At 36.8% G+C, this 24,334-nt stretch overlaps 1 protein-coding gene across 2 annotated transcripts in view; it reads left to right on the top strand.

Moving 5' to 3' along the window:
- Window positions 1-24,334, top strand: part of Spink1 (serine peptidase inhibitor, Kazal type 1) — a 49,940-nt gene that overhangs the window by 24,835 nt on the left and 771 nt on the right. The window contains exons 3-6 of one of the 2 annotated variants that reach the window (XM_005380652.2): window positions 8,979-9,163; window positions 17,361-17,607; window positions 19,302-19,330; window positions 20,748-20,854. In XM_005380652.2, coding sequence (XP_005380709.1) covers window positions 17,469-17,607; window positions 19,302-19,330; window positions 20,748-20,854 — 275 coding nt within the window. In that variant the 5' untranslated portion in view covers window positions 8,979-9,163; window positions 17,361-17,468. Of the gene's footprint in view, window positions 1-8,978; window positions 9,164-12,811; window positions 12,854-17,360; window positions 17,608-19,301; window positions 19,331-20,747; window positions 20,855-24,334 lie in introns of those variants that run through there. The other variant, XM_005380653.2, reaches the window with a different exon arrangement.

The following is a 24,334-nucleotide window of genomic DNA, read 5'->3' on the forward strand; positions in this document are numbered from 1 at the left end:
GTGTGCTCTCAGAAGAGAGTCTCTTCTCTGTGACATTCTTCCTCCAATTTCATAACTTGGGTGTAACTATGACAAGAAAAGTAAAAAATAAAATAAATTGATGAAAATTCTAAAACTACCACATTATGCCTCAAAGCTTGTCCGGGTCATAAAAAATAAAGAATAACTAAACACCATCATAAACCAGAAAAGGCTATGGAAACATGAAAAACAGGTATAAAGGGCATCCTAGACAAGCTCCTGGAATTTTTCATGGAAAAAGGACATTAATGGAAAAGTTCCTGAAATCTGAATAAATCCTGGCATTTAATGAATGTTAATATACAAGTTTTTATTTTTAAATTTTCACAAATGTTTCTATGTAATATGACATGTTAACAAGGGAAAACTCAGCTAGAGATATGCATGAACTCTACACTATGTTTAAAATTTTCCTGTAAAGCTAAAACTATCCTAAAACTTCTACTTTTAAAATAAAAAAATCGTTCAATAAGTGAATGATGGTCTTAAATAAGGAAGTGTTGATAAAAAGATAGAGAAAAGACCCAAGATTTTGAAAGTACATCAATGTGATTTAATGAGCATAATAGGTGTCAGAGAAGGCTGGTAAGGGTCAGAGAGGGAGCAGAGACCACAGTATTGGTCATGTTGCAGAACCAAGTCATAAATCTACACCATCTTCCCGGTTCACAGGCAATAGACTCTTTGATGGACAATAGAGGAGAGGCCACCTGGAAGAACTTAGGACAAAACAGCAATGTAATGGAATAAGAATAGAAATAAAGATATGGATAAAAGGTAAATTGGGAAATTTGATGACTGATTAGATCAAGGACAAAGGAAAATGAGAGACCAAAGATGACTCTAAACCCAATATTGAAAAAATGATGATGCTTTGAAGAGAACCGATAAAATTATGGAAAACAACAATGGACAGGAAAATTGGAAATAGATTTTTTAATAACTGTGCTGGAAATGATATCAGGGTATCTAGCAAAAATGCCCTGCAGCAGAGTGATCCAGGTAAGGTCTGGAGAGATATATCATGTATGTAGAAATGTGGGCAAGACTGAAGTAAGATCATATTTACTGGTAAGAATGAATTCATTAATAAAATGTGACTTATTTAAAAATGGTAAGACAAAAAGCCAGACCCTTCTCCAATTGTTGAACTTTATTCTCCACTCTCTCTTTTGCTGTGGTTGTTCCCTACCCATCCTATTTTTCTTTATTTGCAGTGTAGGTACTCACTAATTGATCTTTGACTCCCATATTTGCTGTGACCTTTAGGTATAGAATTCTTCTTTTTTTCCATATATCACAAATGAAACTATCTTCTTCCTGTAAACATTTATGTTTCACAAATGAAATTCTTCCTTCTCTTGCTCTTTGGGCATTTAGTTGACCATTGCTGGACAGAGCAGGCCAGGCCAGAAGGAGAGAAAAGATGCTGAAAATTCAACTTAATACCTTGGTGAGGAAAGCTGGACGGGGAATATCCAACTCCTGTGTGCTCCATCTGGGTCTCTCCTGTAAGAAACAGTAACAGAAGGGCAGTTTTAGACACTTTTTTTTTTTTTTTTTTTTTTCCGGTACCAGGAATCAAACTCACAACACTGTGCTTGCCAGGCAGGCACTGTGCCACTGAGTTAATCCCCAGCCCCACTTCTTGCACATTAAACACAGAGACAAGAAAGATCATAGAAATAAGAGAAAAAAAATCCCAACTTTAACACAAGCTAATAAATGGCAGCAACATTTAGTGTCATGGTCTGAACTGTGAGCTCTACAATTGTTATCCTTGTTATTCCTTGCGACAGCTCATGAAGCGGGTACAGTCCTGAGTCTATAACTCCAAACTTTACAGAGGTCTGCAAGCCAGAAGTTTTTCTTGTTTTCTATTTTTCAATTTTTATTTTTTAGTACATGTTTGTAGTACATAATGATCACATTTCTTGTGGAGAGTTGGTATAAATGAACAATATATCTTGTTTCTTTACTCATTTGACAGCTAAGGCCATCCGGAGGCGATTTAAGCCTACTTATTTTCTTACAATGGTACCCAATTTAGCAATAGTTTTACTCAATTTCTGAACTTTAAGATGGTGCCAAGGCACATGTAAGTGTGTGTAAACATTGTGTTTTTCTCTTTTAGTGCAAAATGCAATAAATTACAAGAGATACTCATTACTTAATTATACAATGGCTTTGTGTTAGGTAATTTTGCCCAACTTTAGGTTTGTGTAAATGCTTTGAACATGATTACAAGTTAAAACATCTTATAAGTTATGTGTATTAAGTGCATTCTCACTTGTGATACTTTCAATTTGCTATGAGTTGATCACGATGTAACCCTATTCTAACTCCAGAAGCACTTATATAATATACATCTTACTAAATAGATTACTGGTGTGTCTGATGAGAAGAATTACTGGTATGTTGGACTAGTTCCCCCAGCTTTCTTTACTGCATTGAACACCTTCTCTACAATTTTCTTAATTAATTTTATTGGTATATTTAAGATATAACATAATGATCAGATTCATCATAGAGAATTCGTACCTGTACATATTTTGATTCTTCTTTTTCCCTCATTCCCTTCTCCTCTCTTCCCCTCCTTATTTACAAAAGCTTTGTTTCTATTTTTGTTTTCTATCCTTTTTTTTCTTTTTCCTTCCATCTTTTCACCCTCTCCCTTCCTTTGTTCTCCACATGTGAATATTTTCTTCCTATTTCCCAATATCTACTATACGTTTGGTCGTTATTTACCCTTAGATTTCTTCAGAGAGATTATGTGATATTTAAATATGTGTGTCCGATTTATTTCATGTAAAAGTCTGGTCTCAAATTCATTTGTCAAGAAATGTCTCAAGTTTGCCTTTCTTTATATCATAACAGTAATTCACTATACCAAAAAACCATGCTTTCATTATCCATTCATCTGTTGATGGGCATTTGAGTTGTTTCCAAGGTTTAGCTATTACAAATTGTGCTGATATAAACACAGGTGTGCATATATCACTGTGGTATGATGCTTTTAATTCTTTTGGAAAGATATCAAGAAGAGGAATATCTGGGTCAAATGGAACCTCTAGTTGTTTTGAGAAATCTCCATACTGATCTCAACAGTGGTTGACCAGTCTGCACCCCCACCACCAATGGAAGAGGGTTCCTTATTCACTCCAGCCCCTCCAGCATTAGCTATTAGTTGATTTCTTGATAATAGCCGTTTTCCTGGAGGGAGATGGAATCTCAGCATTGATTTAATTTGCATCTATCAAAAGACCAGGGATGTTGAACATTTTCTCATATACTTATTTGTTGTTTGTAGTTCTTCATCTGGGAAGTGTCTATTCATCTCAGATACCCATTTTTAGAGCAGGTCTTCAAATTTGAGGGATCTGATTTTTTTAATTCTTCATATATTCTAGATATTATCCCATTGTCTAAGAAACAGCTGGCAAAATTTTCTTCCTGTTTTGTGGGTTCTCTTCATTCTGCTGGTGGTTTCTTTTGCTGTGTAAAATCTTTTTAATAAGATGTTGTTATTCTAGTATTTCCTGTGCGATTGAGATTTTGTTCATAAATCTTTGCCTACACTAATATCTTCAAGAGTTCCACTTCTGCCTTCCAGCAGATTTAGTGTTTCTGTTTTAATATTTAGATGTTTGATACATTTACGTTTTAGTTTAGTGGATGATGAGAAATATGAATCTAGTTTTAACCCATTTTTCTCACACCATTTACTAAACAGACCATCTTTCTTCTAGTGAAGGTGTTTGACTTCACTTCTGGCTCCAAATGTATTTTAGGATTGTTTTCTTCTAATTCTATGAGGTATGCTATTGGTATTTTGATTGGGAAGGCATTAAATCTGTAGAAAAGTTTTAGAAATATGGCCATTTTCACTATGTTTGTCCTTACTACCCAAGAACAAAGGAGAGCTTTCCATTTTGTATCTTCTTTGATCTCCTCTTTCAAAGTACTGTAGTTTGCAACATAGATGTTTATTATTTCCTTCTTTAGATTGATTCCTAAGTATTCTATTTTTTGATACTATTTTCAAAAGTGTTGTTTCCTAATTTCTCTCTCAGTGAACTATTTATTCTTGTACAGGAAGGCTATTGATTTTTGAGTATTGATTTTGTATCCAGCTATACTACTGAACTTGGTTATTAAATCTAGAAGTGTTTTGGTGGAGTTTGGGGGGGGTCTTCTGAGCAGGGTATAATGTCACCCACAAATAATGATAATTTAACTTTTGCATTTACTCTCCTTATTCCTTTTATTTCTTTATCTTGTCTAAGTCCTCTGGCTAATGTCTCCAAAACTGTATTGAAGAGGAGTGGTGATAGTGGACATCTGTGGTGCATTAACTAATGGTAAACTTGCACCACTCAGATGAACTGAATCAGCTTGTTCCTGGGTGCGGAAGGCCCACCTCAGGATTGTTGCCAACAACCCCAAAGGAGAACTGGAGGGGAAGATGGTGTGCTGTTGACTCTCCTGGAGAAGCTTATCATGCTGCTTTTCCTGATATGAATTCAACTATTCTCATCATCAGAGGAGTTTGGGTCCTTGCTGTTGCTGAGGATATTGCAGTGTTCTTCTGGGGAGCTCTGTTCCTTACTTTCTGTCTCCAGTCCAGATATCTCAACCTGGGGCACAGATCCTTCATTCCACTTTTGTAGGGTTTCTAGCTTCCACTGCTGACCTTTGGGCTTTCCCAGTGCAAATCCTTGATACAGACTTGAATGAGACATTGTCATGAGCTCTAAGCCTCCCATTGGATTCATAGAAGACATTTTCATGGGCTCTAAGTCTTCAGCTGGACTTGTGCAGGACATTGCTTTGGAACCCAGGCCCTCAGCTGCATTCTTTGGGTCTCTAGTGTATGGATAAATCTCTTGAGCTCTTCTGCATTTGACTTTCTAGGTGGCTATTATAAAATAATCCTATAAATTATGTATCCTGTATTAAATCTCTTCCCTTGGAAATCCTGAGTAAAACAATATCCTTATCTTTTTCCTGATTTTAGAGTGAAATCCTTCAGTTTTTGACCATTTAGTATCATATTGCCCATTGGTTTGTCATAGATAGCTTTTGTCAGACTGAGATAGAGACAATCTATTTCAATTTTCTGTAGGGTTTTGAAAATGAACGAGTGTTGGAGGTTTTCAAATATTTTTTCTGCATCTAATGAGATGCTCATGTGGTTTTGTCCTTGGTTCTGGTAATAGGATATATTGCATTTATTGGTTTGCATATGTAGAACCAATTCTGCATCCCTGGGATTAATCCTACTTGGTCATGGCGCATAATCTTCTTGATAATTTGCTGTATTCTATTTGCCAGTATCTAATTGAGGATTTTTGCACCTATGTTCATTATGAAGATTGGTCTGTAGATGTCTTTTTTGGGTGGATCTTATTCTGGTTTTGGTGTCAGGGTAATACTTGATTTCAGGAATGAGTTTGGCAATATTGCTTACCTTCAATTTCATTAAAGAGTTTGAGGACTACCAGCACTAATTCTTCTCTAAATTTCTTATAGAATCTGTCAAAACCTGAGTTTTTCTATTGATAGGTTTTAAATTACATCTTCAATTTCATTGACCAAGATTGGGTTATTTAGAATTTTTATATCCTCTTGGTAATTTATATGTATCTAGGAATCTGTCTGTTTCTTCTGTGATTTCCATCTTATCAGAATACAGGTTCCTGAAGTAGGTGTTGATGATCTTCTGGATTTCTGTAAGATCTATTGTGATTTCACCTTTCTTGTTCCTAATTGTATGGATTTGAGTCTTCCTTCTTTTCTTTTCCTTTCTTTTCTTTTCTTTTCTTTTCTCTTTCTTTCTTTCTTTCTTTCTTTCTTTCTTTCTTTCTTTCTTTCTTTCTTTCTTTCATTTCTGATAAGGTTGGCTAACAGTTTGTCAATTTTATTTAATCTTTCAAAGAACCAACCCTTCAATTCATTGATTACTTGTATTGTGTTCTTAGTCTCCTTTCATTAATTTCTGCTCTGATCTTTATAACGTTCTCTCTTGCATGATCTTTGAGCATGATTTGCTCTTATTTTTCTAGAAGATTGGGATTCAACATTAGGTTGATTATTTGAGCACATTCTGTTTTTCTGATATGGGAACTTCCTGCTATGAATTTCTCTCATAGGACTCATTTCATTGCATCTCATAAGTTCCAGTATGTTGTATTGGAATTAGCATTTAATTGTAGAAACTGTCTAACTTGTTCTTTAATGTCATCTGTGACCCTTTGGTAGTTCAAGAGCGTGTTATTTATTTTACGTTTGTTTATGCAGGATTGTGGTTTCCTTTGCCATCAATTTTCAATTTCATTGCACTATATTCTGATAATGTGCATGGGATAATTTCAATTCCTTTGAATTTATTTAAGCATATTCTGTGACCTAGTATGTGGTCTATTCTGTATAATGTTCTGTGTGCAGCTGAGAATGTGAACCCTGAAGTGGAGTGGAACACTCTGTAGATATCTACCAAGTCCCTTTGTTTAAAAGTTTGGTTCAATTCTGGTATTTCTTTGTTGATTTTTTTGTCTAGTTGATTTATCTGTTTGTGACAGTTGAGGATTAAGGTCCTCCTTACAATTGTACTAGTGCTTCTTTGGTGTTTCATATCCATTATTATTTGTTTTATATAGTTGGATGTGCTGGTATTTGGTACATATATTTTTGTTATCTCTTCCCCGTGACTGTTTCCTTAGCAATATGTATTGACCTCGCTTGTCTCTCTTGATCAGTCTTGGTTTGAAATCCACTTTGTCTGCAAATTGAATATCTTCCCATACTTTTTTCCAGGTTCCTGTCACATGAAGTATTGTTCTCTATCCTTCTACTTTCAGTCTGCAAATTTCTTTTTTATCTCAATCTGTTCCTGTATGTGGCTTATTTTTGGATCTTGTTTCTTGATCCATTCTGTCTATTTCTTTTGATTGGTGAATTAAGATGATTTACATTGGTGGCTATAATTGGCATGTATTGATTTATCTTTGTCATGTTATTTTTCTGGTTTTGCTTCCCTTTCTTCCCTTTCTTTATTTAATTGCTTATTTTGCCAGGTCGATTCATTCTATTGGGGTTCTTGGAATTACAGTCTTTGTTATCTCTTTCTAGAATATCCTTAAGAATGTTTTAGAGTGCTGATTTTGGTGGTCATGAATTCTTTGCCATGGGAGTATCCTATTTTTCTGTTAATTTTGAAAGATAGTTTAGCAGAGTACATCAATCTGATTTGGAGCTTGTTTTCTTCTAGGGCTTGAAATATTTCACTCCAAGCTCTCCCTGACTTAGGATTGCATTGAGAAGTTGTGATTTTTTGAACTTTCTTTTATAGGTGATTTGTTTCTTTTCTTTAACAGCTTTTAATATTTGTTCTCATTTTGAATTTTTAGAATCTTTTTTCTCATCAAGAGTAGCTATTATTCTTATGAACAGCTTTACAAAAATAGTAGCACTCAAATTGCTTAGCACATACAGCTAATTTTAAATAGCACACTTTTCCATATTTTAAGTGACTCATGTTTCACGTAGAGTAATACTCCTTTAAGAACATAGGGTATCTGGAAAATTAATGAACCAGAGGAACTTTTCACATATTGGAAGTTTGACTGTTATAGGCCTTCCTATGGATTTCTTGTTTTGATCATGGCTAATTAGAGTTCTATTCACTTAACTGTATGTCAAATTCTTTTTCCATGGTTGGGAAGTTTTCTTCTATTACTTTTGTGAATATTTTTTATTTAAATTGCTATATCTCCTCCCTTTTTATTGACTCTGACTGATCTTACAGTCTTCTTCTTTACATCATCTAGAAGTTATTGGATTGATTTTTTGTGGTCTCTTTCTATTTTTAAGAAATATTTCTCTTCATAATTCCAAACCACAAACACGTCTTCTAGATTTCTATATTGCCCAAGAGGTGCATGGCACTCTCTAGGCCAAACTGTCATTCTTAATAGAAGCTTCACAGAGGTACACTCTACAAATCTATAAGGCAGATAGGCAGACACTCCAGTGAGTGCCTCCAGGCAGCATTATTTCTCATGAAATTATACCCAAATACCTTAAGTTCTAGCTGATCCTGTGTGTTTCCCATGTTTACCCGTCATCCTGACACTCAGAGTCTGAGATACAGCCAACCCACTGCTGCTCTGAATGTCTAGTTCAGTTGGCTCTCTTCCAAAGTGGCAACCAGCCAATCTCCCTTCCCTGGGAATGTTTGCATTGGATTGCAATCAATTACCTGCCACTGTAGCCCACAGAATCCACTGCTCTGTTCTACTGGTCTGTTTCTCCAAGGAGGCCTATTGAGTCACCAGCAGTCACCATGCTTCTGTAGGTAAAAGCTGCTTATCTGTTGCCACAAGCTGGGATCCAGGAAGAAAGCACTGTTTGCCACCTCCCTCTTATGCATTAAGCTCTCTCTTTTCATTCGCTCTTGTGGGCTCCAATTCTCACTTCATAGCTTTGCCACCTCCCTCATTCTTCTCTTATCTATGTTGCCATATTCCAGTATCTAGACTGCTAATCTCAAAAGCTGATTTGCTGTTTTCAACATTCTGCCATCTTCCCTGAAGTCCCACAAGGAAGGTATTTTAACAGGTTTTCAAAAACCACTTTGAGTGTTCATGGAGGTTTCAGTTCATAATTGAGTGGCCTTAAGTCATGGTGGTATGGCAGAGGAGTATCACAGAGAAAAAGCAGTCCATAGCAAATCAGGGTAGGCAGAAGGTAGCAAACAGCTAGAAAGAGAACTCAACTTTTCTAACATTAAAAAAAGGCCTGGGTTTCCATCTCATCTTGTCCCAAGAGTTTTGGCAGAAGGACTGGAATCTGAGTCATTAATGTGAACTTTACCTCAAAGTCACATATCTATCTCTCTCCAAAGACTGGTCTTTTAACCATTTTGTAATATGCTGGAAATGATATTACTTTGATAGCTGGCACCAGAATTCATCTTAAGAAAATATCTACAAGGCTGACTTGTCAACTGGATCTGCCCTAAAGAAGAAAAAAATGATTGTTTGGTTCCTCAGTGAAGAGGATAGAAAAAGGAAAGAAACAGTAACCAAATAGCCATGAATTTAGCTACTGCTTGAGAGCAGATAAACAGGAAGATTCACAGGTAAGTGTAGTTATAAGGACTGTAAGTGTTTTAAAGCATTTTGCTGTTTGGTATGTGATGCAATCCCCTCCCCCATTCCTTTACAAAAGTATTAAATATAGTACACCCACAAGTGATTGGAATGAACAGATTTCCCTCATTTTATCAGGTACTTTGGGTTGAACAGTATACTTCACTGTAGAGATAAAATAAAACATCATAATGTCCAGGAGTTTAGTCTTCTAGAGGAGACAAATAAGAAAAATTAAAGTTGTGAAATTAATGTTCTATAATAGAGATACATATAAGTGCAGTTTTCCAAGATGATGGAGGAGCTCTTTTTGTCTGCCTGGGTACCATTTTTCCCGTTGTGTATCCATGGTGCAGGCAAAGCAGGGAGGGCCATGTTAATCTCATGCTGAAATATTCCTCCTCCTCCTGCTCTCCTTCTCCTTCCAATGCTCCTTCTTCTCCTTCTCTGCCTTCTTATCTACTTCTACTCCCTCTCTCCCTTTTCTGCCTCTTTCTCCTCATTCTTCTCCTCCCCCTGCTCCTCCTTTTCCCTCTCCTTCTCTTGCTTTTTGTACTGGAGATTGAACCCAGGACCTTCACCCTGAGCCAAATCTCACCCTCTTTTATATAGATATATTTTTGAGTTGTAAATTACCTAGGCCATACCCAAACTTGTAATCCTCCTGTCTGAGCCTCCCAAACCCTGGGATTACAGGCATGTGCCACAGTACCTGCCTGAAAGGGGTTTCTTTAATAGCAGTTAATTAGAAATAAACTAGTAGGCTTCCCAGTGATGAGAAATTGACCTATTAAATTCCACAGTTTTTTGCCCTTTCTCAGCAGTCCTTTGTTCAGAAATATGATGATCTCAAACCTTTCCTTTCTTACACCAGTGGCTATCACCTAACTTTTATATGTTGACTAAACAAAGGCTCTATGGAGAGTTTATCACATAACAACATCACTCTGGTGAGATAGTAATGTCACTCTGTCTTTCTACCCAGTTACTGATTAAAGCCATGTAGAAAAGAATATTTAGAATAAGCCTGATGGCTGTCTTCAAAAATCTATGAAGTATTTTGTGAAGTACTTGAAGTATTTTGTTTCCTATTTGTTTATTGTGGTACACACTAAGGATTGAATCTAGGGAACTTGGGCCACAGTCCCAGCCCTTTTTATTTTTCATTTGATGCAGGGTCTTATAAATATTCCAGGCTGAACTTGTAGTTGCTGTCCTCCTACCTTAGCCTCCTAAATAGCAAGGATTACAGGCAAATGTCACCACACCTGGTTCTTTTCCCATCTTAACCCCTCCCTTTTTAACACTGTCCACTTTGAGCAAAACACCCTATTTTCTGCTTCTCTTAGAGTCTAACTCCTTGAAATTGATGTCCTCACTGTCTTCATTCCCTCACAGTTTTTAACATTCTAGTTCACTTTCAATGAAATTTATATATTCTTTCTGCTAACATCTATTGAGTCTAGGTACAATAAGCATTTCTTAAATGAAAGGTAGATAGGTTATACAGTTTCTAAGAGCTCCAGAAGTGATTAAATTGAGACACTTCTTTACAATTTCTTTTTCTTTTCTTTTTTTTGGCTTTTTTCTGGTACCGGGAATCAAACTCACGACTTTGTGCTTGCCAGGCAGGCGCTGTGCCGCTGAGCTAAATCCCCAGCCCCACTTCTTTACAATTTCTAAGAACTACAGAAGTGATTAAACTGAGGCAATTCTTTAGTTCATCCCAAGTAAATTCATATGCTGTATGCCAGCATAAGGCCAGAACTGAGAACTGAAATTTAGTGACATCTCACAAGAGAAAAAGACATAAGTATAATCCAGGTGATAAATAAAAGTAGGGCTTTGAGCTGGGAGATAATTAATGAGATTTAGTGCTCTATAATAGAGATACGTATCAGTGCAGTTTGCAAAGATGAGGCTTTGAATGAAGCAGGGAGTGTAGGTCCTCCAGGTGGCTGCTGTGGTAAAACTGCCTTGGGATATTTTCCTAAGTTGCCCCTTTTACAAAACACAAAGACAAAATGAAAACATTTTGAGTAAGAAAAGATTGAAACAATGTAAAAGGAAAAGTAGTTGATACATAGATTTTCTCACAGAGGATTTAGACATTTCCAGGATGATGTGATGCTAATGTGACCAGTCAGGAATAATGAGGAACACGTAAGTTGAGTTCCCTCACTGATTCTTTCAGAGTAGTGTACTACTCTTCACTGCCTTCAGCATTTTTTGCTATCAAAAAGAAAACAAATGAAAGGCAAAAGCATTTCAACTCCAGTCGGATTCTTAGTGGTATCAGTTAAAGACTCTGCCCCAATGTAGTCTGGTGGGAAAGTCAGGCCTCTGCAAAGTCAAGAAATATTAGTCACTAGTCAAGAAAAGTTATCATGAAGTGACAGCTGCCATCTGTTATGCATAATGATAAACACAGGTAGGACATTTATGGGGGGACAGTGGGCAACAGAAGGGGTAATTAGGTGTTGTAGAGAGTAAGAAATCACATGAAATAAAAAGTCCATTATGCCATCTTAGCAAGGAAAGAAAAGAAAATAGGTCCAGAAATGAACCCAAAAATAGTATGGCCAGGTAGTCTCCAACACATTTCACTGCAATGGGAGAAAAATATTTTCAGTCACCTAAAGTGAGTTACTATCCCTAAGTCCATGCCAAAAACATAATCATAATACCTATTTATATTATCCACAAAATTAATCAAAATGGATTGTAGCTATTCTAGAATTTTATACACTGTCTTCATGATCTTGGAAACAGGCAAAGTTTTCATGAACAGGATACGTAAAGCACTAACAATGAAAGAAAAATTGTTAAACTAGACCCAATTAATATTAACAACTTTTGTTCTTCAGAAGTTATTATGAAAAGGATGAGAAGATACTATATAAGCATAAAAATATAGAAGAAACCATACAAGTATACTAGTGTACTGATACAAGTGGCAATAGAAGTTACTCATAATATCTATATCTAAAGGGATTAAAATTCACAAAATAAAGAGAACTTTAGAAACATCAGGCAGGTTGTCAATGACAGTGTTAAGATTCCTGCCTTCTGAAGTCTGAGCCAGTGTTCCAATTATGTCATCCAATTCAGTTTTGTATAAGTTTAATTGAATCTTTATCACTAGGAATAAGAAAACTCTTTGTCTCCTTTTTCATACTTAGGAAATAAGAAAATTAATGGTATAGGGATTAAAATAATGGAAATAAAATACCACAGTAACTGATACATATATCTCTCTAAAAAACTCAACAGTGTTGATTATGATTATAGTAATTATGATGATATAGTAATATAGTAGTTATAAGGGGATAGCCTTACTAACTGCCATGACAGACAAGAAAGGGGAAAAATCATCATTAAAGGAACCAGTATCAGATATATCTTAGTCAAGCTTCAAAGGATGGGCACAATCGAACCACTGGGCCTTGTTGACAAGTAAGCTATGGAGGGAAATAAGGGGTGATTTCAGAAAAACCAAGGCATTCCCTGAATAATAAAACACCAAAGAGTTAAGATGTAGCTATGTCAGAAGTCTTCAAATATCAAGCCAAATACTGCAGGTTCTGTACATCTAGTTTCTGTTATTTTTCTTGTCATTAGGCAAACTGTGGCTACAGGATGTGAAAATCAACAGATGCCCACCCAACTTCCCTATTCCAGTAAGTTTTATCAGTACCCATGTAGACAGGTCTATGAAGTTTTGTCATCATTCTTTACTCAAGTGAATAATTAGTCCTTGAATAAGGAAAGAGTAGGTCACAATATATTTATCTGAGTCCTTAAAATAGACATAATATATACATAGATATGTACATAAAGAGAAAGGAGAAGAGATTTACACAATGCTAGGCAGTATAAACTCACTAATATGTTTAATAGTTTAGTGCAGTAGCAAGACTACTTTAGTGAGAACCTATCCTGTCCTCCAGGCTATTGGGCTAATAACCCATAGTTACTGCAGGCTGATCAGACCCACAATCTTCCATATGAGTAGACAGTGGAGGCTTAAATGAGACAATTGAAATGATTTTAGGGCTCCAGGAAGGTTCAACCCTCTCACAGAATCCAAGATTCTCTAGGTTTAGACCAAGAACTTCTCTGGGCAGCCTGTATTTATTTGGTTTTTCAAACAAAAGAGAGGGATACTGAAGAAAATGCAGGAATCTGGTCAGGACTTGGGAATCCCTCTAACAACTTCTCCAGGTAATACATTATGTTAATTTAGGAGAACTATGTTTTCTTCAGGAAAGCTTTCACCTCAGGAGTGAGATGTCTGCAACTACAGTCTCATTTTAGTTTACTGAGTTTGGGGCCAAATAATTCCTCAGCTGTGGCCTTATCCTGTCCTTTGCAGTGTTCCAACTTCACAGGCCAATACAGGCCTCAACGGGGATCAGTGACTCATAGAGGTTCACTTACTAGAAGTCTGCTGCCCATCTCCAGACAAGGTCTAAGCCTTGGGAAAACTCACATGCAAACACCAAAAGTCAATTGGTTAATATTAAGTCCTGCTCAGAGCTGTTTCATAGTGATAGTGGTCTCCATCACCAGCCAAACAATATTTATTCTATCAAACACTGATCAGATGAATCCTAAATGTATTACCCATTGTTAAAATGCATGGAAAGTGGGTTATATTATTACTAGCTAGTAAGTAAAATTCTAAGTGAAGTGGGGAATAATATGTTTGCATAATATTTGTTTATAATTCATGCATTTATTCTCACACCAAATAAATACAAAATTATGTGCATTTTTGTAGTTAAGGAAATTGCTACCTGAAAGTACCATTTCTCCTCACAACATTAGGGTTAATTTATACATAACACTACAGCTTGCCATTGTAGTGATTTTAAAAACAAGGTTGTTTGGCACCTATAGTTATTGTAATGAAATGTACTGAGGCATCACTCATATTAAGAATGCATTATATTTCCTAACAATTGTTTTTGTCTGGTCACATATACACCTGTACTATGAGGCCATAACAGAAAGTTTGTTTTTTACTTTAAGTTTATAGTCAAATGTTTAAAACCACTGTTTGGTAAAATGAGCTGAGGGTTTGGCATCAAACTGGCCTGAATCTAAGTGTTGTTCCTGCTGCTACTATTATCCATCAATTTTCTGCAGCAAGATTCCAGTCAACTTTCTCTCTCATGCTGTTTATGAGACCAAAGAAAATAATCTTTTTCTAAAATACAAACTCTCCTTAATGGTGGCAATGGTAACTTTTTTTACTGGCAAGAAAATTCCTGTGTAAATAATGGTTTGAGATGAAAAAAAAAAACTTGACTGATTTAACCAATATTTGTCATTACTTAGACTAAACTCCATAATTTCCCCAACACTGGGGAGAGTGATCTGTGATAGTAGGTACTCAACAAATATTTGGGTTATAACAATAACTGAGTGAATGAAAAGCTGAATGAACCAATAAATGATTACTCTGTGGGAGGTACCAAGAGCATGGAGATGAATAAGGCATAAGCTTTGCTCTTTAAGAAAATTAGTATATATTTTATTACTTAATTTATGTTATTGCAAATATTTATCTAGTATCCAGTATTTTTCAGGTACTTTGGTAAGTTCTGCAGTAAACAAAACAATCATATTTGTTCCTTAAAGGTGGAGAGCAATTACACAAGAGTCGTGTAAATATCTGTAGAGCTGAAATTCTGTTAAGGGCCATGAAGTGCCAGGGTCATGAAATCATACAATAATAGGGCGAATTTTAACAAAGAAAGAAGTAAAGGAAGACTCCACAAATAAAGAACAAACAGTTGTGTGAGAAAACACCACTTAAGTCTTAAAGGTAAAAAGGCCTTCTATTTTCAGACCTAGTAAGGCAGAACAAAGAAATGTCCAGTGCATCTTGGTAGATTGAGCAGGGAGGAAGTTGGTAGGAGATAAAACATGATATAGAAAGGAGTCAAGTCATGCAGAACCCAAATTAAATCCTTCCTAGGGATTTTGAGCCATGAAAACCTGGAGAGTGATATGGTCATATTTGCATTTCATAAAGATCACTTGAGTGTTCTAAGGACAGAGATTTAAGGAAAAAACAAAAGGTGTTGGGAAAACATTTAAGTAAATGGGGGAAAGTCAAAGGAAATGGTGGAAATGCTAATGCAGCCATCACGTTAGTCAGAAATCCAAAAGAGAACTTGATGATAACAAATGAAGTGTAGAAGATGGCGCCTTGTAGGGAGAAAGGGAAGCATCAGGTGAGCCCTTAGAATTGTCTTCAACAATCAGCTAGAGAGAGAAGAGTCACTGCAGAAAATGCAGATAAAAGTATTGGTGGTGGTGAATGATCAAAATAGTGCTATGGAACGCTTTAGATCTGAGGTGCCTCTACAATGTCTAAATGAAGGTATCAAGAAAGCACTTAACCTCCACCCCCAAGTTTCTCCCGTAGTTAAAAAGTCCTCATGTGGCCCTGAAAAGCCCTTCATAAACCAAGCCCTTATTCTTTTTGTCTCATTTCCTATTTTTCTCTCTGATACTTTGCTACAGCCAAAATAGCATCCTGTGTGTTTCTTGACTCTCAGGCTTTCTGCCTCAGCACCTTCGCATTTGCCATTCTCTTGGGAAGGCTCATATTAAGGTATTCCCCATGACTGCGCTCCTCACTTCCTTCTGTCTGAATGTCACTTAATCAATAACTTCTCTGATTTCTCCATCATAAACTCCTCCCAAGTCTGCCCTTTTCTCTCCTTTGTTCCATAATATTTTTCATAAGCTGACATTTTAAAAATCATTTGTCATTTTTGTTGTCTCCCTTAACTAAAATGCATAAAACCCACGAACCAACGGGCTTTGTCATTTTTACTCACTAGAAAGAGCACATTCCTTGGCAGATGCCAAAGCCTGGTTCAGATCTGAGTTTTTAGCCCTACAGAGGAGCAACCAGGTCAGCCTGCCACATATTAATGGATGCTGGCTGAAGACACACACTCCCAGATGGAGACAAGGAATTTAGTCATTCCATAGCACTTGCCAGTGTCAACATTTATTCTGTTTTCTCCAGTTCCAGCTTTCACAAAACAGCATGAAGAAGGCTAAGTGGTAGTTGCACAGAAAATACATTGTGTTACGAGAAGAGGTCAAAGTTTACAAAATTTCCAGGTCTTTTTCAAAGGGCAATAAACCCACATGAGTTTTGTCCCGAAAAAGTCATTTTTGTTATGCTAAACATTAAAGAAAAACCTCCCCTTTACACCAGACAAAACTTTATTTTCCAACTCCATTAGTTACCTGAACACCTGAGAAAAGGTCATCGGAAACAAAGGTTTCGGATACCTCTATTCACCAGGTTTGCGGAAGGGCAAGACAGAATGGAGAATGTTTTTGGGGCTGGGGATATAGCTCAGTGGCACAAGCACCTGCCTGGCAAGCACAAGGTCCTGAATTCAATTCCTGGTACCAAAAAAAAACCAAAAAAAAAAAAAAAAAAAAGAATGGAGAATATTTCCTATCAGCTCATACCAGAGACTCTATACATAGCCCTGAATAAAGTATTAAATCTTTTTTGTTGTTTTTTTGGTTTTGTTTTACAAAAGTATGTTTTTAATTTTTATTTCATATTAGTACATATTTACAGTGCATAATGTTTGCGTTCCATGTAGCAAGTTTATGCATGTACACAGCACATTTTAATTCTCCTTTTCATCTGCATTTCCTCCTCTGCTTCTCTTCTCCTTCCACACCTTGATCTTCTTCCCTTTTGTAATGGATCTATCTCTCTTTTTCCTATTAGCTATTTTTTATTTTGCTCTTTATATTTTGGGTTTTCCATATAAGATAAACCATGCAATAGTTAAAACTGTGTGTCTGATTTATTTCACTTAATATGATCTCAAAGCACATTCATTTTCCTATGAGTGGCTCAAGCTTCTCCTTCTTTATGGAGAAGTAGTGCCCTTTGGGCCCTGGCTTGCCCTTGCTGGAACCACGTTCCTGGACATCTGATGTAATCAGGCACATCCACAGCTGCGGAGTACTTGGGATCTTTGAGTTCATCTTGCAGATAAGAATATGGGCTCAAGAAGGGAAAGACTTTCCTATAATCAAAGACAAGGTTAGAGATCCAGCTAACTAGCTAACCGCCAGGCTTTTCCTGATAGGATTTGAGGCCCAGCCTCCCCTTTCACCTTTGTTGCTCAGGCGGCACTCTCCAAGCCTGGAGGCCAGGCCAACACACAGAGTCAATCAATAACCAAGGGCAGCTGTGACACAGCACAGCATGTGGAGCCTCTGCTGCCCTCTGTCCACATGACCCTCCAGTCCCGGGGTTCACAAGAGAAGTGGTACATTCGGAACAGCTTTCAACTGACTTCTGGCCACAAAACTTTAGCCATGAAGATAACAAGCATCTTTCTTCTTAGTGTCTTGGCCTTGCTCAGTTTATCTGGTAAGTGTCTTTACATATTTTTCAAATTTGAGCAAAATTTTTTGACCTATTGGTTTGTGAAACACACTATCTTCCAGAAATTTAGCATAGCCTAGTATTAGCTGAGACTAGCTAGTTTTTATGTGTCCTTTGCTCCCAATGAGGTGAAGTAAAATCAATAGACGAAAGTTATGGAATGAAGAAGCCTTGACATAAGTCGAGGGAAACAATACTTGTAAGAAGTTTCTGCAGGTAGAAAGGTTTTCTATCAGGATGATCCTTTGTCAAGGATATGGTAGAAAAAAGAAAGTAGGGGTAGATCAACCTTAAGAACCATTCTAGTGCTTGCTTCCACAGCACCTATGCCAAAAATTAAATACCATTCTAATGTAAATGCTTCCAGCCTATTTACAAATTTTAAATTATCATAGGTTTGCATAACAGAAACAATGAAGGCAAAGCAACAACTAGTGATATGCAGTAGAAGAGGAATAGTTTGACTGATTAAAATGTTTTTATTTTTGATCTCCAAACTGTTTCAAGGGATATTTTCCTTCTACTTGAATAGGCGGTATGCCTAAGTCCCTAAACTGCATCTGAGAAATGTTGGGAGACAATTCTGAACCTACAGGATTTAGACTAATTTTCTTTTAATCACTGAAAATGATTAACACTTTTAACCTGGTCTTCAAAGTTGCAGAAGTTATTGAAAGCCAAATCAGCACTTTGCTGAGAAGAATATCATTTGTTGTATTTGCTAAATATTTATGGAAACAAAAGTCCCTTTCCCCCTCCTCATGAATATTAATTAACACAAACAGATGCTTGTAGTGAGAACCTGCTCATCAATTTTTAGAGTCATTTAGTTTCTGAAACCCCGTGGGACCCTACAACAACAGCAGGTTCTGACTATTCCAGGCAATCTCCATGCCCTCAGAGACTGCTGGTATCAAAATTAAATCTCACCAATGTTTCCTCCTATGGGTGCTATCAGATCAATTTCCTTTCCCTTCAGTGAACTCATGCATTCACCATCCCCCTACAATGGCAGCAAAATAGACAGCTGTGTCTATTTTGATGATTTGTAAATTTAAGAACTGTGGCTGAATCTATGGTCACTTAGTGTCTTACAACTGTGGGAAAAAGCTCTTTGAAAACAGATGGTGAGTTGGCAAAATCCTCCACTAAAAACATGACTCACAAAAGGGGACTTACATGCAATTGCATCAGAAAACTTAGTTGCTGCTAGTGATCACTGTTTCACAGACAGTTGTATAAACACTCCATCCTTTCATCTTTAAATTGAGATCAAGATAATTTTACTCCACTAAGGATGAGATCAAAGATCTAGGGGCTGGCTGTGAGAGGGTTAGCAAGCTTTTAGAAGACGCTTGCTCAGTGCCCGATAGATTTCGTGCAGTAAGTAATAATTTCAATTTTCAACGAAATGAATCAATTTCTCTGATATACCCAATGAAGGTACTTTGGTTATCATCAAACTTTTACTTAATTTTTAAAAAGATTTTAGCAGGAAGAGAGGGAACAGGAATCACTCAGATGCCATGGAAATGGGACAGAAATAAGAAGAGCTAAGCAGTGGGGGAACCACCAAAGAACTCATACCCTTCTATGGAATCAGAGAGATTCTGAATAAGGGTAGCTCTGTCCTCTCCCACTTAGGATCCAACCTAATGCATCTGATTTATGTTTTCTAGGCAATACTACAGCTTCCCTTGGAAGAAAGGTAAAGAGAATTGTATGATTTCTTATTTCTCAGGTTGAAATTGTTTGATCTGACAAAAGTGTAGTTCAACACTCACCTTTCAGCTTACTCTGAAGTCAGGATGAGTAGTCTGAAAACTAGTGAGGCTTTAGCTGCTAAATGCAGATAGTCATAGCAATTTCCCCGGCCCTCATAGTCCTGTGTTAAAGGGCAAATCCACTGGTACATGGGCGAGTTATGCATAATTGCCTAGTTCTTGGGATGAAAGAGAGTTAGTTGTGAGGATGTCAGGTGTGAGGCTGTTAGCGAGTTTATGTATGCTAGCACTGGCTGGTAGGAGGAGTATTGTGGGTGAAAGCTTTCTCAGGTCCATGTCCTCCTTGTACCCAATCTCATCACACTGTCATAAATCCCCCAGTCACTGATATGTGTCTCTCACAATTATCAGCACAAAAGAGTAAACTAACTTTACTCTTTAGAAAAATATTCTAAATCTAACTTTTCAAAAGTTAATGTTAGTAAATTTGGGGATCAGAAAAAAAAAGTGTCTCTCTGTTCCTTACTTTTCTATCAACGGAGAGTGAGTTCACAAACCAAAGATTCATAAAAAATAATTTTTTACTCTTGTTAAAAGTTTTATGAAGATCTAGTACCACTAGAAACTTAATATCGCTTGAGAGGTGAGGGAAGGTGCTCCCAAGTGAGCAAGAGTTAGGTTGAACCATGAAGGGTAAGTGAAGCAAAGCCTAGCTGGCAGGAAGATCGTACCAGTCATTGATGACCACTAGCTATTACTGGAGTAGAGGATACAGAACAGAAAGATTCCAAGAATGGAAAACACCAAATGCCTCTGCATGCTTGAGGGAAGAACAGTGTGACTGGACCACAGTGTGCAAGGAAGAGCGTGCCCCAGGTAGCAGCCAACCTGAGCATGAACACCAGCACCTGCAGCAATGTGAACATGAACAGCAGTCCATTTATCTTTTTTCTCTGGGAGGGCACTTTATTGTGTGTATGTGTGTGTTTGACACAGGGTCTCACTATGCAGTTCAGCCTGGCCTTGAGCTCATTTTGTAGCCCAGGTTGGTCTCAAACTCACAACGATCCTCCTGCCTCAGCCTCCCAGGTGTCAGGATTGCAGGCATGTGCCACCAGGCCTGGCCCACCAGTCTGTTTATCTTATGCATCTTTCACAATACCACTACAGCATGGACACAAGAATGACAACCCCATTCCCATTTTGCAGACAAAGTGGCTTACCTGTGTCAAACAATTTGTAAATAGCAGCATTACTGAAATTCAGATATTTTCTCTTAGATCACTCTATGTCTTTCTCTCAGTGTCCTTTTTCAGACGTATTAAAACCATTTTAGAGATTTTGCTATAAACTCAAAGAATAGGGAATGATGGAAATTTGTTAATTTCATTCCACTTTTAGGCGAACTGCAATCCTACAGCGGTTGGATGTCCCAAGATTTATGACCCTGTCTGTGGGACTGATGGCATCAGCTACAGCAACGAGTGCCTACTGTGTGCTGAAAACCTGTAAGTGCAAACTTAATCTGTAAACACAGTTTCGATGTATCGTCATCACACATTCACATTTTATCTCTCCAAAGCCCCAGCCTGTCCACCAATAGTGTGAATCTTACAATGAGAGAAACGAAGCATCTACTTTTTCAAAAAACAACTTCCTTTTTTCTCCTTTTCATATACATTATATGAAAATATGACTTAAAATCACTTACATGATAAAAAAAACACAAAATTTTAAAGTAGTTTGGATTTTTAAAAAGCCTATATTCACAAAATGTCACTAATTTTAAAACATAATTCTTCATGATAGCAGTGATTCTTTTCAGTATTGGGGATTGAACCCTGGGATTTGCACTGAGCTACATCAGCAGCTCAGCTGGTTTGTTTTGTTTTGTTTTGCTTTGCTTTTGTTTTGTTTCATTTTGTTTTGTTTTGTGAAAAATCCTCACTAAGTCATCAAATTCCAAGGGCTATGTGCAAAGTTGTGATACTCTTTCCTCAGCTTCCCAGGGTGTTGGGATTACAAGTGTATGCCACCAAGCCTGGTTAGTGATTTTGTCTTCTAAAGCCCCCTAGTATGCAAATATAAATTTTATAGATTTGCATGACAGAAATGTACTTTTGCAACGTTGAATTTCTGTTTTCTGAAGTGGCCCTAAGCAAATGAAGGGAATTAATCTCCAGGCACCCAGAGAAACAAACATGCTACAGATTTTCTATTTTACCCAACACATCTGCTTACCATATGTGGAGCTTTATGTTAGCTGCCCCTGCTTCCTTTCTGCTTATGACTAAGAGAACATAGGTTACAAGCACATATAAGAGAACTACTTGTTGCAAATGCCGGCAAACAAGGGGTAAGTATTTCAGGAGCAGAGAGAGATGGAAAGGAGTCAAGAGGTCAAGAAAAGTTTCATGTAAAGAACACCTTATAAACAAGGCTCTAAATTTCGGTAGCATCTAAAAAGAGCATTCCAGGTTAAATAAGAGTGTGCAACTATCAAAACAAATCAAATATATTCCACAAGTGACCTAGAAAACAGTTGTCCTGGGTCTGACTTGATCTGAAAATTTTGACTTATGTTCAAATGGCTTTGTAAGTTCCATTATTGCACACCAGAAATTCCCTTCCTTAAACACAAATCTTATTCTCAGACTGTTTGAAACCACCTCAGAAAATACTCAGGGTTTTGCAATGATTGTAGAATTTGGTCTCTAGGGTAAAAGACTTACAGTTTGAAGGTTTGAGCCCTAGACATTATGTATTCTGCTTTGTGGTGGATCTGTTTTGACAATAAGAATTTTTAAAACGCTTTTAAAATCACTTGTTTATTTTCTCATGACCTATGTTGTTGACATTAAGATCAAACATCATATTTCTATCCAAGTGGAGGAAAAAGCATTAAACAAGCTTTGAGACTTGGAAAGTTTCCAGGTGCCTGCCTCAAAAGGCCCAACGTGAGTACAGTCTAACAGAGGGCTAGGACACCTGTTCCTTTGGCCTTTGAAACCTATCAGTTCCAGCTTTGTCTCTCTATTCTTTCAAACACATATAAATTTGAGAGGAACATTTGGCTGCCAGCAAATGCAATACCTGTACCTGAATTTCTCAGATAAGAAAACTTAGGTCTGGAAACAAGTATGATGGTCTTATGCACAACGTGTTTCTTAATGTACTGTAGCGCTTTCATTTCTATCACTCGTTAAAAGTTCCAAAAAATCCTTGGCATAGTAACTACAACCAGGCTCTGACCCTAGTTGTCAGGTTTGGAGAGAACCAGATAATATCAAACACTTGCTGGCAAACAGTAGTCTCTTCGTCATTATGTTCCTGGCAGCTATTATCAACGAGAACTTCTGTTTCTTATACATCTTCTGAGGGTGTCTATATTGGCAAATTCTATTCTACACATGAGCAATGTCTAACAACTTTCTGTAATGATAGGGGGGCTTTATAGCTCTGCTATCCAATACTTAGGCACAACCCGCAATCCACTATCCATTAACACTTAAACATGGCTGAACTAACTGGAAAACTGTTTTTATAATTTCACTTAACTTTTAATTTAATAAGTAGCACAATATGGGTATTGAACATACTGGGCTACAGTAAACTGCATTGCTATGAAAAATAAGTCAAACTCATATGGTCAGCTTAGGTGTTTATGCTTACTGTATGACTGATTTGGAAATTGATAGCATGAGTATTTAATGATTATGGGGCAAAAAAATCAAGCTCACTGAAAATGAACCAGTGAATGGGCCAGGGTTATAGCTCAGCAGTAAGTACAAGAGCCTGCCTGGCAAGCACAAGGCCCTGAGTTTGATTCCTGACACAAGAAAAAAAAAAAAGAATCAATGAGGTTCATAAAATATATGAACATCAGATATTCTCCAGTAACAAAGAAATAGACAGAGTTATGTAAACTAGTATTTTCAAGGAAAGGATTGCTAGAAAAGATGAAAGATCTGCAGTCTTATTAAGAACATTTTCAGTATTTAGGGATATTTAGCTTAGAAAACTTGATAAAAGTGGAAGGAGGAGAGCAGAGAGGATTTCGTTTCCTGGACAGGATTCTTAAAATGAGTGGTAACATGGGGTGGACATAAGATTTCCTTTTGCAAGACTAACAAGATCCACAGTTTTCTAGGTTGAAATGGCAATCAATTAGAAGGCTCAGCAACAGCCCCAAAATCACTAAGATAGAAACCTGTTAGCTAGAGGTATAGCATCAGGAATAAATGAAGCAACAAAGGACTTCAGATTAATTCTAGGAGTTCACTGTGACACATCCTATTAGATCTATAAAGTCAGTAAGAAGATATTTTCCCCTTTCTGTTGTATCCCTAGTAAATGTAATAGTGATAAACTGATATGTGATGAATAAGTAAGTGAATGGACAAATAAACGGAAGACAGAAAAGTGAGAATGAATCTTAAACCTCTCTAATTTTATTTATTTATTATATTAAAGAGAATAACAAAATAACAGCAAGATAGGCAAAAACAACACAAAACCAGTAAAAATGACACAGGCTTTCAAAACAAAATGATAGGAATTAACAGTGGTTGTTATATTACATATTGTTATCTTCAACAAAGTTGCTCAGATTACCAGATGTAAGAATGCAAGATTGATCAAACCATTAAAGAGAATTTTAAAAATGAAAGATGATCCAGAGTTTTGCTAGGCAAGATAGTAGGAATTTACCAAAGGTTGTTATATCACGTATTGTTGTCTTCAAATCTGTTGCTCAGATTACCAGATATAAGCACACAAAACTGGTCAAAATAAAAAAAAAATTAAGCATTAACTGCTCCATTCAATAAACCACCAGACATAAGCAGTACAGTTATCCCATCTATGTATCTATCTATAACCTTCCTTCTTTCTTTCTTTTTCTTCTTTCCTTCATCCCAGTTATTCCTTCCTTTGAACAATTTCTTTCCCTTTCATAATATCTATTGTGCCTTTTGGATTTTATTTAC

This window comes from Chinchilla lanigera, unplaced genomic scaffold (assembly GCF_000276665.1).
Source record: "Chinchilla lanigera isolate Chin_1 unplaced genomic scaffold, ChiLan1.0 scaffold00014, whole genome shotgun sequence".
NCBI classification, from domain to species: Eukaryota; Metazoa; Chordata; class Mammalia; order Rodentia; family Chinchillidae; genus Chinchilla; species Chinchilla lanigera.